The 15761-nt window shown below is 44.0% G+C and overlaps 1 protein-coding gene across 5 annotated transcripts in view; it reads left to right on the top strand.

Moving 5' to 3' along the window:
• Nucleotides 1-15761, top strand: part of kcnn1a (potassium intermediate/small conductance calcium-activated channel, subfamily N, member 1a) — a 55995-nt gene that overhangs the window by 27271 nt on the left and 12963 nt on the right. For 3 of the 5 annotated variants that reach the window (XM_053882804.1, XM_053882806.1, XM_053882805.1), the window contains exons 3-6: nucleotides 1478-1573; nucleotides 1929-2347; nucleotides 15094-15235; nucleotides 15609-15719. In XM_053882804.1, coding sequence (XP_053738779.1) covers nucleotides 1478-1573; nucleotides 1929-2347; nucleotides 15094-15235; nucleotides 15609-15719 — 768 coding nt within the window. Of the gene's footprint in view, nucleotides 1-1477; nucleotides 1574-1928; nucleotides 2348-5348; nucleotides 7614-8097; nucleotides 8193-15093; nucleotides 15236-15608; nucleotides 15720-15761 lie in introns of those variants that run through there. The other 2 variants (XM_053882808.1, XM_053882807.1) reach the window with 2 other exon arrangements.

The raw sequence follows: 15761 nt of genomic DNA, 5'->3' as shown, positions 1-15761 counted from the left end.
GCCCCCCCCTGTTAATGCTAGCTGTGCCACTTCTGCTCCTATCATTAAATGGAAAGTCCCCGTGTTAGAGCCGGGCTTTGATTAATTGGTGGTTTGGATGGAGGGGAACAGTGCTGGAGATAATAGCAGGCTGCACCTCCACCTGCAGCTGCGCCCGGCCGCGCTGTTTGTGTGCAAACCCCATTATCTGGCCTCCGTCGACTTTTAAAAGGCGCTTTTATGTACTTTAATGTTAACAGAGAGACATTAATCCAAGACACTGTCGCCGCTTTTTCATCTGAGAGTGCAGCCAAATCATTTTCAAGAAACCGCTCCTGCTTTTCATGCTAAGTAGTTTTCCAAGAAGCATTTAAATGGTAGTTTTTCCAAACACATGCACAATTGAACTGAATATTTAGCCTTAAAAAGCTCTGCAGTTAGATTAAAGCAGTATTTGTCCTCAGCATTGTGAACAACATCCACTACTGTTAGACAACCACGATGCAAATATTCCTTCAAAGAAGAATGACCCTTTTACTTAACTCCAGGAAGCAAATTTATTTATTTTGTGTTAAATATACTTAACATGTAATATTTTTATATGATTATTCACTCATTTTTTAAGTATTTTATTGTAAACTTTGAACTGGAAAGCTAGATTAATTTGTAGTTTGAGCTCGAGCTCCTCACTCTATCACTATTAAATCGTGCAAAATATCTGTTTTCAGTGGTAATAAATGACTCAAAAAGAGTGTGTGAGTTGTGTAAACCACTAGGAAACACCAAGGTTGTAGGTTGTAGCAAAGCTGGAAGCTAACTATAACTGCAGGGAGGAAGATGGGGCAGTGTCAGAGCAGAACACTGACTCTGCGAGTTCATGGGAGACGCTGAGAACCGATACAAGTTGGAAAAGATCGATGAAGAGTACCAGATGTTAAAAACGGAGCATCAGGCGCTGAAAGCCAAATACAATTTGAAGAATAATGTCAGTCAGAACTATGGAGAGAAATCACTGCCAAAATGGATAAACAGAGAAATCATGAGTTGCATTTTGTGGGTTCTTTTTATCCTCCAAAATTATTGTTTTTAAAATGTTATTTTGCGAGTAAATGTTCAAAATCGGGCTGGGATTTTTTTCTTACATGTTACAGAAAAAGAATCATATTGATGCAAGGCTCAGATTTAATAAATAAAATGTTATAATGTGATATCATAACCAAAACATTCATGGTGAAGGAGGCCAAATGAGAATATATATCTAGAAGCACAAAAAAAACTGTACTTTGCACTGTACGCCTCACTGGGGCACTTACACCCTGATGTTTAAGCGTAAAAGTTCCGCTCAAATTTGATCGTTCTGCTATCAAAATGTATTCAAAAAGCTCTGATAAATGAGAAGTTTGCTGTGTTTTTCAAATGACTGGTGGCAATTTCAATTGTTGATGAATTTGTGAAGGGAACTCTGACTGTATATTTTTGTCCTTCTCTGTCGCTGCAGGAATCTTCATACTCATTTGCACTGAAATGCCTTATCAGCCTTTCCACTGTTATATTGCTTGGTCTTATAATAATGTACCATGCCCGGGAAATCCAGGTGAGTGGACTGCAGAATAATGTTATAGCGCCATTTAAGTGTCATTCATCCGCCACATCAAGAGCAGGATAGTTACGAGGTGCATGAATTTAATATAATGGAACATTGATGCTAGAGGTTCATGGATGAGATGAGGGGCAGGTGTGACTCGGGCGGATGTGCAACAGGTTAAGGACGCAGAGTGACATATCGATAGACAAAGAAGGGCCTGTTAGAGGTCGTGAAAGGACCTCATAAGGCCCAAAAGCCAGACTGGGTCGAGAGATTTCCACAGAAATTTTACTCATTCATGCTGGTGTTTTGTTCATTTTGAACCGGTCCGTCAGGTATAAATCTCGACCTGTCTGTCCCGCAGCTGTTTATGGTTGACAACGGTGCGGACGACTGGAGGATAGCCATGACTTATGAGCGGATCTTCTTCATTGTCTTGGAGCTGCTGGTGTGTGCCATCCATCCCATCCCCGGCCAGTACGTCTTCACCTGGACGGCGCGGCTGGCCTTCACCTACACGCCGTCGGTGGCGGACGCCGACGTGGACATCATCCTCTCCATCCCCATGTTCCTGAGACTCTACCTGATCGGCAGGGTCATGTTGCTACACAGCAAGCTGTTCACGGACGCTTCGTCTCGGAGCATCGGCGCCCTCAACAAGATCAACTTCAACACACGCTTTGTCATGAAGACGCTCATGACCATCTGTCCAGGAACTGTCCTGCTGGTGTTCAGTATATCCTCCTGGATCATTGCTGCATGGACGGTGCGCGTCTGCGAGAGGTAAACCAGTCGTGAATGATGGCTAGTGCTGTGAAAAACAAAATGGCTGAAGCACAGCTGTGGATCTCTAGACACCTGTCTTCTTCCTTCACTCTCTGTTTTGTCCAGCACCTCTCAATGTTGTTTTGTCACTCATTTGCACTTAGACTCCACAACAAGTGAGACAGACTGCATGTGAAGGTAGCGCAGCGATGGAAGCAGACGCAGTCACACATGCGCAGGTCGCTTACGTCCCCTCTTTTCTGAACGCCAAGACTTGCATTTCATTAGCTCTGCGGCGGCTCCCAGCCCTTGTTTTTACCGCTCTTTTAGACGGCTTGTCCATAATTCATGAGTTTCTAATTGTTTGTTTGCTGAATGGTTTGTTTAGGTAATGCAGAGCAGCCCCCAGGATCCCCCTCACCCGTTTTCAACCCAAAACTGTGCGTCAGGCCTCGTCTCAAGGGGGCAGCAACAATTCTCGCGGAAAATGAAGGAGGCAGGGAAGAAATGAAAGGCTTTTTCTTTCCTCTCTCATTTGCATCAAAAAAAAATGAGACGCTAATGCTAGCTTTGAAGTTTTTAGCGGAAGGGTGACAGGGGCGAGGAGGGAGGGGGGGGAGGTCCAGCGCGGCTGATGTCAGAACCAATGAGATAGAGTCCACAGTAGAAGTTGGGCACCAAAGGTCGGCCCTGACGTTAGCTTCACCACCTGACTGCGGATGATCCGTCTACCTGCCTGCTCTTGCTAAGTACCTCCGCTTTCGTCCTCTCCTACCTCTGTATTAACACCCTTCACTAACCACCCACCCTCGCACATCTGCCTGGATCCTCTTGAACCTTCTTCCACCCCTGGTCTTGGATGGTGGAGTTAATCTTCATGTGGGTAAGAGGCAGCGATGAAACTACTTAGGAAACTCACTTTTTCAAATCGCGGCGCCGCACACTGGTTGTCCTGCCGAGACTCAGGCCTTTAGATTCTGTCCACAGTTTCCCAGATCATTCGCAGACGTTTTCCTCTTCTTTAAACAATCCCGACATTTGCTTTTAGTGACACATTATTTCCAAGCCTTTAGCCACTAATCTAATTCAAAATTTCCGCCTTAAGAGCTCCGTCCATGGTTTGCCCACAGTCTCTTACTGGATTTTGGAATTCAATTAAAATCAATTGCAAGATAGTGGTTTATATAAACAAAACATTCTCACTTCCAAGGTGTCACATGCTCTATGGGACTATTTGCAAGTGGACTTTTGCATCACAGAGTGACGCCGATCTCAGTCTTCTGCATGGCATTTTGTCGCAAAGGTATTTGAATGGAGTGAAATGTTTCCCCTCCTGACTGATGTTGGGGTTGGTGTCAATTGTGCGCTCTCATCTCTACTTTTGTGGCTATGCGTTTTACTGAGTGAAGCAGGGCCACACCATGTCTTAACCCTAACTCCAACCTCCATCTTTCTGTCTTCTGCGTTGGCAGGATAGGCCAAAAAGTGGGGTATTGAAGGTTAGTGCAGCAATACCCAACGCAGGCTGTAGCCTTAGTCTGAGGCACAAAACTCCACTTGCAAATCCTCGATATTTGACGTCTTGGGTGTGAGAATGTGCTGATATGAAAGATGTTTACCTGATCTAAAGATGAGCAACTGCCTTTGGTCCTCCATCAGAAGAAGCTTTTTAACTGAATGGTGTCAAGTGTCTACACCAGAGGTTGGGAACCTATGGCTTGTGAGCCAGATATGACTCATTCCACGTGAGGTTTGACTCTGTGAAAGGCCAAAATACGTTGACCACTGAGCGCAGCTTCCCTGACTTCCCTGACTCAACTGCAAGCTCAGTAACAGTGAGTTCCCATGATGCTCTGCAGCCCATCAAACCAGTCACAGTCATTGATCGCTATAGCATGGAATTTTGTGAGGAAACAAAATTCATGCTGCTAAGATTGAGCCATGTCACATCAGAACAATGAAATTACAGACATTTTATTTACATTAAAGTGCTAAAATGCGCTGTTTTTGGTCCATATATAGTCTTCTTGCATTTCTTCTTCCTACTTACCTTCTGTTCCAGGAGCACTACGCTGCTCAGCTGACTGGCTGTGGAGGCGGAGCCATGTTTTAGCAATCAATCACTGTGATTGGTTGACTGGACTGCTTGAGAAATTACATTTTAAAATATGTAGGTTTCTCAGCTCTCTCAGTCAAAAAGGTACCTGATGTCTGGTCTACACTACTGGCACTAAACGTGTCACTGATGTCAAGAACATGGGTCCTTTGTCAGTGGGGTTTGAGTGTTCTCCTGGTGCTGAACTGGGTCTTCTTCAGGTACCCCATTTCTCCCACTGTCCAAAAATAAATACAGGTGAATTGATAATGGATATCATGTGTAGGTAAATTTTTTAACTATTATAGTTTTCAATATTAAGTTGGAGCATCCAAAAACACTTCTTTATTCTGGATGTAATAGTCACAATAGTGAGGAACGAAATCTGAGACCATAATGTGAGAGTTTCTGATAAGAAGAGGAAAACCTCTACATTGCAAATTATCCATGTGGACAGCTTCTAAACCGCTCGTCGTTCATCCTCCCCTGAGATAGATGGCAGTAGTTAACACAGTTCCGGGGTCTGCCAGATCGCAGCAAATCTCTGGTAGCAACTTTGGATGGCTCACACGCACACACAGTTTTTGACACACTGTTTTCATGAGCCATGCATGTCTTCCGTCTAGTCACACTTTCAGAAGTGCGTTTTTTTTTCCTATGGATGGGTGCGAGCATGCACATATGTGCGTGTGTGTGTGTTTGTATAATGTTCTATTGTACTTTCTATTTCCCCACTATGCTGCTCCGTAGGGATGCCATGTGAGTCCTCGTTCTCTAGCCGTGGAAACAAAAAAAAAACAACTTACCATTTTGCACCGAGCTGGCGCCACTGCTGCCCTGAGTGGGAGTTGGGAGGCGGGGTGGGGGGTGGGCGGTTCACTGGGGGAGAAAGGGCGGTTTCTTTCAAAATTATCCTTGTAATACTTCAATGGAGATTAGCTTGACCCAGTGGTGTAGCATGACGGTGGCACCGTCCTTCTGCTGAGGAGACTGAATCCCATCAGGACATCAGTGACTTGAAGCGTGGCAGCGATCTGCGTCCTCGCAGCACTTTGAAACAAGCGTCTCTTTCTGTATGGTTGCCGGCCAGCAGGTGGGAGGAGAAGCTGGAGGAGACCGGCTTGTTAGATTTTCTGCTCTGCTCGTTCATTGCCATTTCATCATGGTGTGTCTAAAGACAACAGAGAGGGTGAACCAGGTGACTTGCCCATGGGTTGCGAGCATTTGAGTCCGAGTTGTTTGGTGTCTTAGAACAGATGAAGCTGTGTAGATCAGCCATTACTTGCTCTCCACCGCCTGTAGTGTGTAATTCAGACCCTGCCGTTGCATTTTTTGCCATAAAAAGATTGCCTCATTCATAACAAGTTGAACTGTAAACAACTACGTTGTGCCCTTCCCAGAACCAGCTGTTGAGATTGTGTGTCTGTGACGTGGAAACACTCCGTCCATGGCAGCGGATCCATGTGGCCTTTTGTTGACATCCTTAACTGTGGTCATTTCCTCCCTCCGGTAAACATGAAAGCAGCATGGCGGTTTTCATGTTTGCTCTCCAATCTCCTTGTTATTAGTGGAGAACTTTTGGGGATTAAAGAGGCGCTTGTTTTCCAAAGTGCTGTGTTTGAGTCCCGACTACCCAGCAGCATGGTGAGAGATTGGACGAGCACGGTGTCTACCTGGAAAATGCCTGGATGGGGGATGGAAAGAGCATTGAAATAGAGAGGGAAGGAGGAGAAGATGCCGCCCCCATTTCGCTCTCACCGTGGATAGAGACGATCTTCAGAGTTATCCACCTCAACTAAGCTCCTTTGCTAAGCTGTCTTTTGCCTCTTCCACACGTCTCCCTTCCTCCCTCTCTCCTCCAGACTGTCGCTCCCATCTATCGCGGCATGCCTCGCAGTCTATCCTCATCTCCTCCCACGACTGACTCCCGCTACTTTGCGTTTTGCTGATCCATCCTAAACCATGCAGGCCTAATCCGGACAGAACTCCGTTACACACTTCCATGCATGCCTTGCCTGCCCCCTGGTTTATCGCTCCTTGCTTTTCCTTAAACCTTTGTCATCTACTGTTCGCTAAGACAAAGCTCGCCTTTTCAAGGTGTTTTTCCCCACAAAGAGAGACTTTCCCTCTGAGCTAAGGAGCAGATAACCAGGCTCTAGTCTGCTGCCCTCCGTGGTATGTCCTCCAGAACTTTTAAACTGAGTGGGAAGTAGAGCAGCGCATTTGCCTTTTCTCACCTCTGCCTCTGTGAATTATTTAGCCGGATTTTACAACACCCTTTGACACAGAAGATGTTTGTTTTGCCTGAGTTTAATAGACAGCCACTTAGCTCAGACTAAGAACAGTCGCTGCTTCCACCCTTCACTGTACATTGTCACTCGCCAATTTACCAGCAGCTTGTGCGTTCAATAACCAATAGCTTGAAAGAAGAATGGGAGCAACCGGATTTAAGGCAAAAATCTGGATGATTTTCAAATTATTTTGAGGCATTTACACATATTTAATTGCTGTTCATTGTAACTGCTATAAGTAGTGGTGGAAGGGAGGCAAAACAGAAGGGAAAATTAGAATATAAAGCCTTACTTTTATGAATATTATATATTGTGTTTAGATTGAGGGAACAATGTTGTGTTTCAGTCGTGTTTTTTTGTTTGTTTTTGTTGTATTTTGAGTGTATAATTGGCGTTGCCAGGTTTGTTCGACACATCAGGTGTGAGAGCTGAGAGAGCTGGAGTTTTGTTACTGCAGAGACGCGGTGAAACAGAGACTCTGCGGTGAAGTTAAATAAAAATGAAGCAGCTTAGATAAACTCGCGGAAGTGGAGGACAGAGTGTCTCTTTAACATTGCATGCTGCAGAATTCACAGCGAAGCTGCTCTGGTTGGTCACGTGACTCGTTTTGATTCTGCTGCCTAAAATATGATTCTCAAGTTTAAAAATTAAAGCAGCTTTGTTCTGAAGCTGCGGATTCGTTGGAGATTTCCACAGAACCTGGTGTAGGTAGATGCGACTTTATTGATCAGAAGCAACCAAACAGTGACCATGTTACATCAGTGTTCTCCGTTAAATCATGAAACAACAGCAGAAAGACAAGGACAGCCATGGTATTGAAGGAGGTCTGCAGCCTACACATGAGCTGGACGTCCGCTCTTGCTCACCCCAACTGAGGTCAGATGGAGTAAGTGCTCATGTAAGTGCTCATTTGACAGCTATAGACTCTGTTAATGCTGCCCCATCAATGTGTCACGTCCCTTGGTGCCATATTAAACGGCCATTACTTTTACTGTGTGCCACATAAAATTGCAGTTCACAATAACCTGCCCGACAAATCTAAATATATATTTCACTTAAATACTGATGCTATTGACTATAAGCGGAAGCCCATGGCGGTGAGGAAAGTCTTCAGATCTTAGGGGAAATATACTGATTTAAAAGGCAACAAACTGGAATCATTCCTTAATATTTTTCACATTTAGGATTGAATGTTTTATTTTATTAGTTTGATATTGACTGCTTACTAGGTTCGAGCCTGTGAGCTAGCTCAGTTGCTAACGCCTTACCTCTCATACCTGCCACCATTGCCACAGTGACACATCCATCCAGGTTTCTACATATCAAGCAATGGCAGAAAACCTTCATGAGAGACTTATATTTTCCGAATCTCATCTGCGCAGGCATTTTGTGAGGAACGTAGGCAGACCAGGGAGGCAGTTGGCAGTACCTTGACGTCCTGACAGACTTGTTGTGGGCAGAAGTAGAAACAAATTTGGTACGTTGAGAAGAGTAAAGCGCACTAGGATGAATGGAGCATGGCGCTGAGGTGTGCTGCTGAGGCCACGTGGAGGAGGTCTGACGCACAAACTGAAGTAAAGTTATACCTTTGCTATTGTTTAGAAGGCATTCAGAGACAGAGTGATCATAAACTTTCACGTAAGATGACTGATTTATCATGTACAGGAACGTAGCTGGGCCAAATCAAACGGCAATGCTGAAGACACCATGTATGGCAACTGCTGCAAAAATGCTATTTTTTATTTTTTAAACCCCCCGTGCTAAAGGAAACTAAACTCATAATATAGTTGACACTACGCATATACTTTTTCAGGGCCACTTGTGAGATTGTTATTTGGGCTGATGGAAGCCACCTAAAGGTGTGACGGCAAAAATCGAACAGCTAGAAATGAGTGACATGTCATGAAAAGTAGTAATAAATGCATTCTAGAAAAAACACAACAGATGGGGTATGGAATACTGTGATCATAAAATATCACCAGGGCACCTTCATGGAACGGAAACTTGAAGAAGTAGGGCAACCCTTTGTTTAAAAAATGGAGAAAAAAAAAAAACAGAATAAGCTTGATACCGTTCTCATGAGGTCCGGAACATGGTCTCAACGTGGCCCCGGGGGTCATCATTGCCTGTTACGGCTGTTGAGCTCAGGTGGCTGGGCAATAAGGAATATTTTCATTTTTAATTCATCCCTATAAAAAATGTATGTTTTCAGTAAGTGCCATGTCACCTGTAAAATATAAGTCAGTGTATGCAGGAGTAAATATCTTCCTCTTCATTAGATACTGCTTGTGGGGCAACTGAGAAAGTCATTTTGAAACTGCCGTTTATACACACCATTTCTCTTGAATTATGAAGTTGTTTGCGTGTGAATCTGGCTCCCTGCCACAGTTGTTAAGCTCCATTTCTACAGCTGTGATGAAGAGATTGCTGGTCAGTCAGTCATCTTTAACTCTGAGACATTTTATCCTAAAGCTTCAACTGTATTTGCAAGTTATTCTTCAGAGGCGTTACCGTGTCATGATATGGTTACAGTCTCGGGGTGGATTACACTGGTGACGCTGGCGGTCCGTGGACCACCTGTAACGTGATACGCACCATCTGATAAGCGCGCTGCCTCGCCGCGGTCATGAAATTGTTAGATTAAGGACCTCGTGAAAGCGGTTCCCTGTCTGCCAGCCTTGTAGATTAAGAAGCGCACTTGCAGCGGGTCACAGAACCGGCCGGACCTGCTGAAGTACTCTGATAAAATATTGAAGTCCTCGAGGAAGAGCTTATGTGTCACCTTTTCTTTTATTGATACTCGAGAAATCTAACATGACACTGGAGTCAGACTTGGATGTCCACATACAGAAACCTTCCAGCCAGGTGTGGCTCTACTTTCAGATGAACGATGGCCGGCGGACGTCGATGAATTTGAGCTCTTACTTATTCACAAAGGCAACATGATATAATGCGACTGGTCTAATGGATCGCAAACTATATCACTTTTGGTTGCACTATATTTTTGATCAGTATCATATGGACATTTGCCATTATAGTCTTTGAACAAACCTCATCCTTTCACATAGAAACACCAGCACACGAAACGCCGTCTGAACTTCCTCCGCATGTTTATTTGCTTTGCATTTCGGCTGCACTGTCAGAGCGCAGTTAGGATTGCTGTTTTTATTAATTAGGTTGTCATTAGCTCCTGTTTAATCTCCTCATGTTTGCTGCGACTCGCACCTCCCCCGAGGAGACGCATATTCGTCTCCGACAAATTCCTGCTCCGCACTTGCTGGGATGTCTCCAACCTTCGGAGTCGGCGATGCAAAATCTATCTCATGTTTCTTCCTCTCTGCTTCCTCTTCTGACACCTTATATATGCTGCGCTCACACTGAGTCCAAATTTACATTCTTTTACACATTTATTGGTTCAGTGCTCATACATCTATATAAAGGTTATTAGCAGTTCAGGTGCTGAAGAATTTAGGTTGGAAGGTTTGAAATGACATTGGTATATGACAATAGTATTGGACAAACATTAAAGGACAAAAACAAATGATTCTAAATGATAATAAATCGCCCAATATTTTGAGGAAAAAGTCGAAACTGTGGCTAGAGGGTCGTATGTGGCTCATTTAATGTAACTATGTTTAAGTGAATAAGACAATAAACAGTGGTGCATGATTGGAACTAACACTGTTGTAGGTTCACTTCCAGCTCTTAATCCTTTCTCCTCATGCTTATAACTATAGTTTCCTCCCTCAGTCCAAAAAGATTTATTGAGTTTTGTACTGTCCCCGTGTGCCTTGTGATAGGCTGGCCCAGTAGCTGGGATAAGCTCCGCCCCCCTGAGACCCTCATATGGGAATAATGGTAGAACAATAGTGAATAAATAAGACCTTATCTCTGGATCTATAATATATTTGTAAGTAGAGCCACGCAACAAACCTCTTCCACTACTAACAAGAAAGAATCATGTTAACTCTTACAAGGTAACTCTTAACAGGTTCAATATTGTGGACAAGGGATCCATAATCCACACAAGATGATCATGCACTGACCAAACCACTTCCCTCTGCTCGACAAAATCCCTCAGGATTTCACTGTGTCTGCTCTCGGGCTCTGTTAGAAGAGCATCACATGAACTGACCGGAGCAAGGTAGACAGCAACTTTTGGAGACTTCCTCATAACACTACTACTGAGGTTGTGGGGCTGAAGCAAGGATTAGAGGTCCCTGCTGTTGTCGAGGTTTTAAACAAGCAAAAAGGTGGTTCCATGGTTTGTCAAAATCAAGAGAAGAATAGCAAATGATTTCAGGAAAATGTTTGGCTCCTACTTTCACTTTATTTTATTGACATTTGTTTCTATTGCCTGTAGCTATTTGGAGCTGCTGACGGGTTTGGGGGGGGGGGAGGTACATATGAAAACAATTTCACAACCTCTCTCCAACACTCACCTGAGCTTATCATTGATCAGACCTTTGTGGACGCCTGGAGGTCTGCTTGGATCAAGGTTCTACCTGCCAGTTCATCACAGCACACAATGCCTTGCCCTGCACTTAATCATAAACCAGAGTCTCCAGAGTCTCCTGGTGCTCCTTCCTTCTATATATTCCAGCGTATAAGACTGAAAACTACTCACAAATGAAGACCTGCTGGTGACCATCCCTCTAGTGACACCGTTTGTCAGAGGGAAAAACCTGCACTCGGACTTAAACCTGACTGTATGGCAGATAGTGCCTGTGTTTTGCTACATGTTTCCCTGCAAACTACTTGGATTCAGGGCTTCAGTTACTCCTGTGGGTCCTAGATTTGCGTGCACTTCACCTGGCCTTAAGCTAGTAACCCACTCCTGACACCAATTGTTACTGGCTGTGACCTTGCCTCAGTGAAAAAACAATGTTTTGCCACTGGACAGTATCAACATATATATGTATTTTGACTCTAAAAAAATGTAATATATAGTCTTGCGGTTTCATAGGTGTTTTAAATCGAATATCATCTGGTTTCCAGCTTAATCCAAATATGAAGTATAGTTCAGGTCATTGTGGATGATCTTATTATATATTTCCAAGTCCTTCTCTTTGTGTTCCAAGTGACGGAATATTTGGGGGTAAAGGAAGCCTGTTCTAGACACTGGGATAGATCGAAAGTGGTGCCAGCTCTTCTCCATGCTATTCCAAATCTTGACACAGTATATTGAGAGCCTTAAAATGCTATCCAATATGTCCCCCCACCGTCCCTCTCCCCACCTTACGCTGCCTCGTATTGATGTTCACATTAGGAGAAACGCACAGCTAGCAAAACGGCGTAAATCAGTGTATCTCCACTCAGATGGTTTCATTTGTCTCTACGCTCGTATTTACGGCTCTTTTTTCACGACGGAGACAGATCCTGGATAACACCCCTCGTAAAATGCGGAAGGTGCAGCACGTATCCTGCACGGCTTCAAGACACGACGCGCTCTCCGCACGCCTTGATGACAAATGAAATTAACATACTAGTCACTTGTAATCCCAATATTTAGCCGGCTGATCAAGTTAAGCCCCCTGGCAGCCATCAAAGGGCAGCTGTTGAAGTGTAGGGACGCAGGTAGAAGAGACAGCGGTGTCAAATTCAATCAGCCTCTTCCTTTGTTACCCATCCGATCCCTTCCCTGCTGTTTACAAATGAAAGGGAGAACGTGTGAGGAGACCTACAGTAGCTGCTGCGGCACATGCCAGGGTGGGCTTCCCCCGCCAAGTGGACTTCAGAGAGGCCCGCCATCGCACCCCTGCTCTCAATATACTGGCTTTGAAGCATGCAGGACGCAGACATCTTTTCAATTCCTGCATGAAGCAGACTGCTTTTCTGCATGTCACCCAAGAAGCTTGACTCCGACAGACCACACACTTCTTTGTTTGAGCCAACACTTCCGCTCACAGTTATTTCCCCAGATTTAAGCATGCGGAGAACCCCCTGAGTGGGAGATGGAACAAGTGCAACAGGAAGGATGAGACTCGAAACAATGAGCTGTCAGGAGGAGACAGTAGACGCATCTGACGGTGTTTAATGGGGACCGGTTAGCGGCTGTTCTGCGAGGACCTGATGGTCCGCTGGTGGGTTGCTGAAATCCTTCATCGATGATTGGCTCCGTCTGAATCCCTTATAGAAAATCTTTTAACAGCATCCGAGGGCGCCTGTCTTGTAAGTGGGATGTTAACAAGACGCCTCAAAGTGTTTGATTTGATTTGAGCTCCAAAATGAAATCTCGCCTGATCTCCTCCTAGACAGCCCATTGGGAATAATCAGCCGAATAAGGGTGGGTGGCGCCGGCAGATTTGTGACGGACTTTTGTCTTTCTGCGAGAGGTATGGGGACGTCATCATCGGCACAGCTTTTGTACCGTGTGTTTTTGACAGAAGAACTCCTCACAGGGGGCCGGTGGACTGACAATTCAAGCACGGCTGTCAGCTATTTTTGGGCAAACCACATGTTTGAAGTGATGATTTGCGAACCTTTCCGAAGGCAGCGTCAACTCCACTGAGCAGCATTTGCAGCATCCGACAATAATTTACTTGCTTTTACACAGCAGTAGACGAATATTGCCAGGCACTACCTCTTGGTTTGATCCATGGAAGTCAGTCAGTCATTCAACCACAGCAGTCTTTGTTGAGCTGAACTGAATTAGTTTCACTTCGACTGTAACATAAACCAGCTTTACCTCATGTCAATTTTAAACTGCATCATCCATCTCACGCAGGGCTCAAAACTGATATCAAAGGAGGACTCATTGATCTGGAAAAAGTTCACCAAAACAATCACCAAAAATCCTCCTCCCCCCATTTCTCACCTGGAATTATTACTGAATTACATTCACCAATATAGGCTTCCTCTTTACCCATAGCATCAGTGGTGATACCCCAAGCCCACTAACTGTAACACCAAATAGGACTTGATCTGAGGTTCTCTAACCACTTTAAATCTCCTCATGTTTCCATTGATGTGCGCTAACTGCCGTCTGTCTAGAGAAAATGTGCATTATTGTAGTCAACGTGTTGCGATAAAATCTCCAAAATATTTTCCTAATAATAAATGTAAAAAACAATACATTTAAGAATTAAGTTTTGGTGTGTTATTTTGTGTTCCCCATCAAGAAGGGAGAAAATAATGTTGCGACTATTTGACTTGTCATTCATTCAAACATTATTTCTCACATCATAATTTTGGTAGATTGTGACGGTGCCTGACCCCGAACCCCATGGTTCCACGGAAATCTCCTGCGGTACCGCCGTTAATTGAGCAGATTTTAATGGAAATACTTGAGTTATTTAATTTAAAATGTGATGTAAAAGCATCAGTTACTGAATATAATGCTTGGTTAAAACATACAATATATATAACCAACATAAAATACATAACTAGCGCTGGATAAAATTCTTAAAAACATGAGGAACGCTATGTTTGATGCTCGCTGCTTGGAATCGTAGTCAGTCGAGAGGAGAGTGGATTGTACAGCCAGGAAGTCACTCGCTGAAAAGCAAAGCAGAGACTGGGAATTTTCAAAATAAAACATCTTTGGGCACATTTGAAATTGTATTTTACTGCAAGTCTTAGTTAATGCTTGACACCATGGAGGACAAAATTTCTTTCTCAAGGGCAAGACATCGGGTGAAATATGGGGAAAATATCGGGGGAAAAACAAAGAAAATTAATCCAAAAATGAACCAAAATGTGGGACATGGGTTGGACTCACCACATAAGCTTTTGATGATTTACAGTTCCCTTCAACAGACCACCAACTGTCATGCAATTGAGTTAACTGGATGTTTGGGTAATGCAGACGGTGGAACCGATGTGGAGTGTGAGTTCATAAGTCGTGTTAAACCATGAACCTTACATGGAAGTGGAGGTGACACACACCAAGGTTAAGGTTCTGTGGCCAAAAAACAGAACTCTAAAGACAAAAGAGAGTATTCAGTTGAAGAAAATGCGATATTCTGGGGGGTACAGGTGTCAATATTAGCCCATCAAAACTGACCATCTCCATGTTGATGTAAGTCTCTGGGAAATGACTGAGTCCTCCTCCTTCACTTCCAGCATCACGTCAGCACAAATCCCTCACATAATTCTTTTCAATCCATGTCAGTTTAAGTTTGGCATTGTTTGCTTTCATTTCTGCAGAAGTCCCTTCTCTCCACTTAAATATCCAGCCCTCTAGAGTCCTGTAGATCTGCGTGACAGGTGCAGCACCTGACAAGTCTACCTTTGCTTCCTCCTCCACCTCCTCCACTTCCTCCACCCACCAGCTCTGTTTGGATCTCACAGCACCTCAGCATGCTCACTGGCCACAGACGGTGTCGGCTTTAACTCACTGTGTTGTTCCCACCTCTGCTTATTTCCACTATTTTTAGGTATCATGACAAACAGGAAGTGACCAGTAACTTTCTCGGAGCCATGTGGTTAATCTCAATTACCTTCCTCTCTATTGGCTACGGGGACATGGTACCACACACGTACTGTGGGAAGGGTGTGTGTCTGCTCACAGGGATTATGGTGAGTTCCACAAACCCATACTGTATCTGGTCACGCGTTAGACGAGGGAACATTTATTTCCCTAAATAAACAACTTATTCATACCTGTATTAAGCGTAAATAAACAGGTTATCTTACTTATAGTTAATGTGTTCCCCAATCTAAAGTGTTACCCTGTATTTCAATGCTGTTTTTTTAGATCGCAAACATCAGTAGAAACCAACCAATAACACGTCTTTGTCAATATTATCTTCATAACTTGGTGTGTTGCTCTTTAAGTGTTTGTGTTTGTAGCTCATGAAAGACACTGGTTTCCATGACAACAGAGGCTTCAGATCCCATTCGGTGAATGATTCCTGTGGTTGCTACAAAACAGAAATTCCTCTTGTTACAGGGAGCTGGTTGCACTGCACTTGTGGTTGCAGTGGTGGCCAGGAAGTTGGAGTTGACCAAGGCTGAGAAGCACGTCCACAACTTTATGATGGACACACAACTCTGTAAACGAGTGAGTGACCCCAAACACACCCTGAAACAATGTGTTTTTCTT

This window comes from Synchiropus splendidus, chromosome 13 (genome assembly GCF_027744825.2).
Source record: "Synchiropus splendidus isolate RoL2022-P1 chromosome 13, RoL_Sspl_1.0, whole genome shotgun sequence".
NCBI classification, from domain to species: Eukaryota; Metazoa; Chordata; class Actinopteri; order Syngnathiformes; family Callionymidae; genus Synchiropus; species Synchiropus splendidus.
The sequence above is the reverse complement of the archived record's forward strand: the minus strand, read 5'-3'. Positions and strand labels throughout refer to the sequence as shown.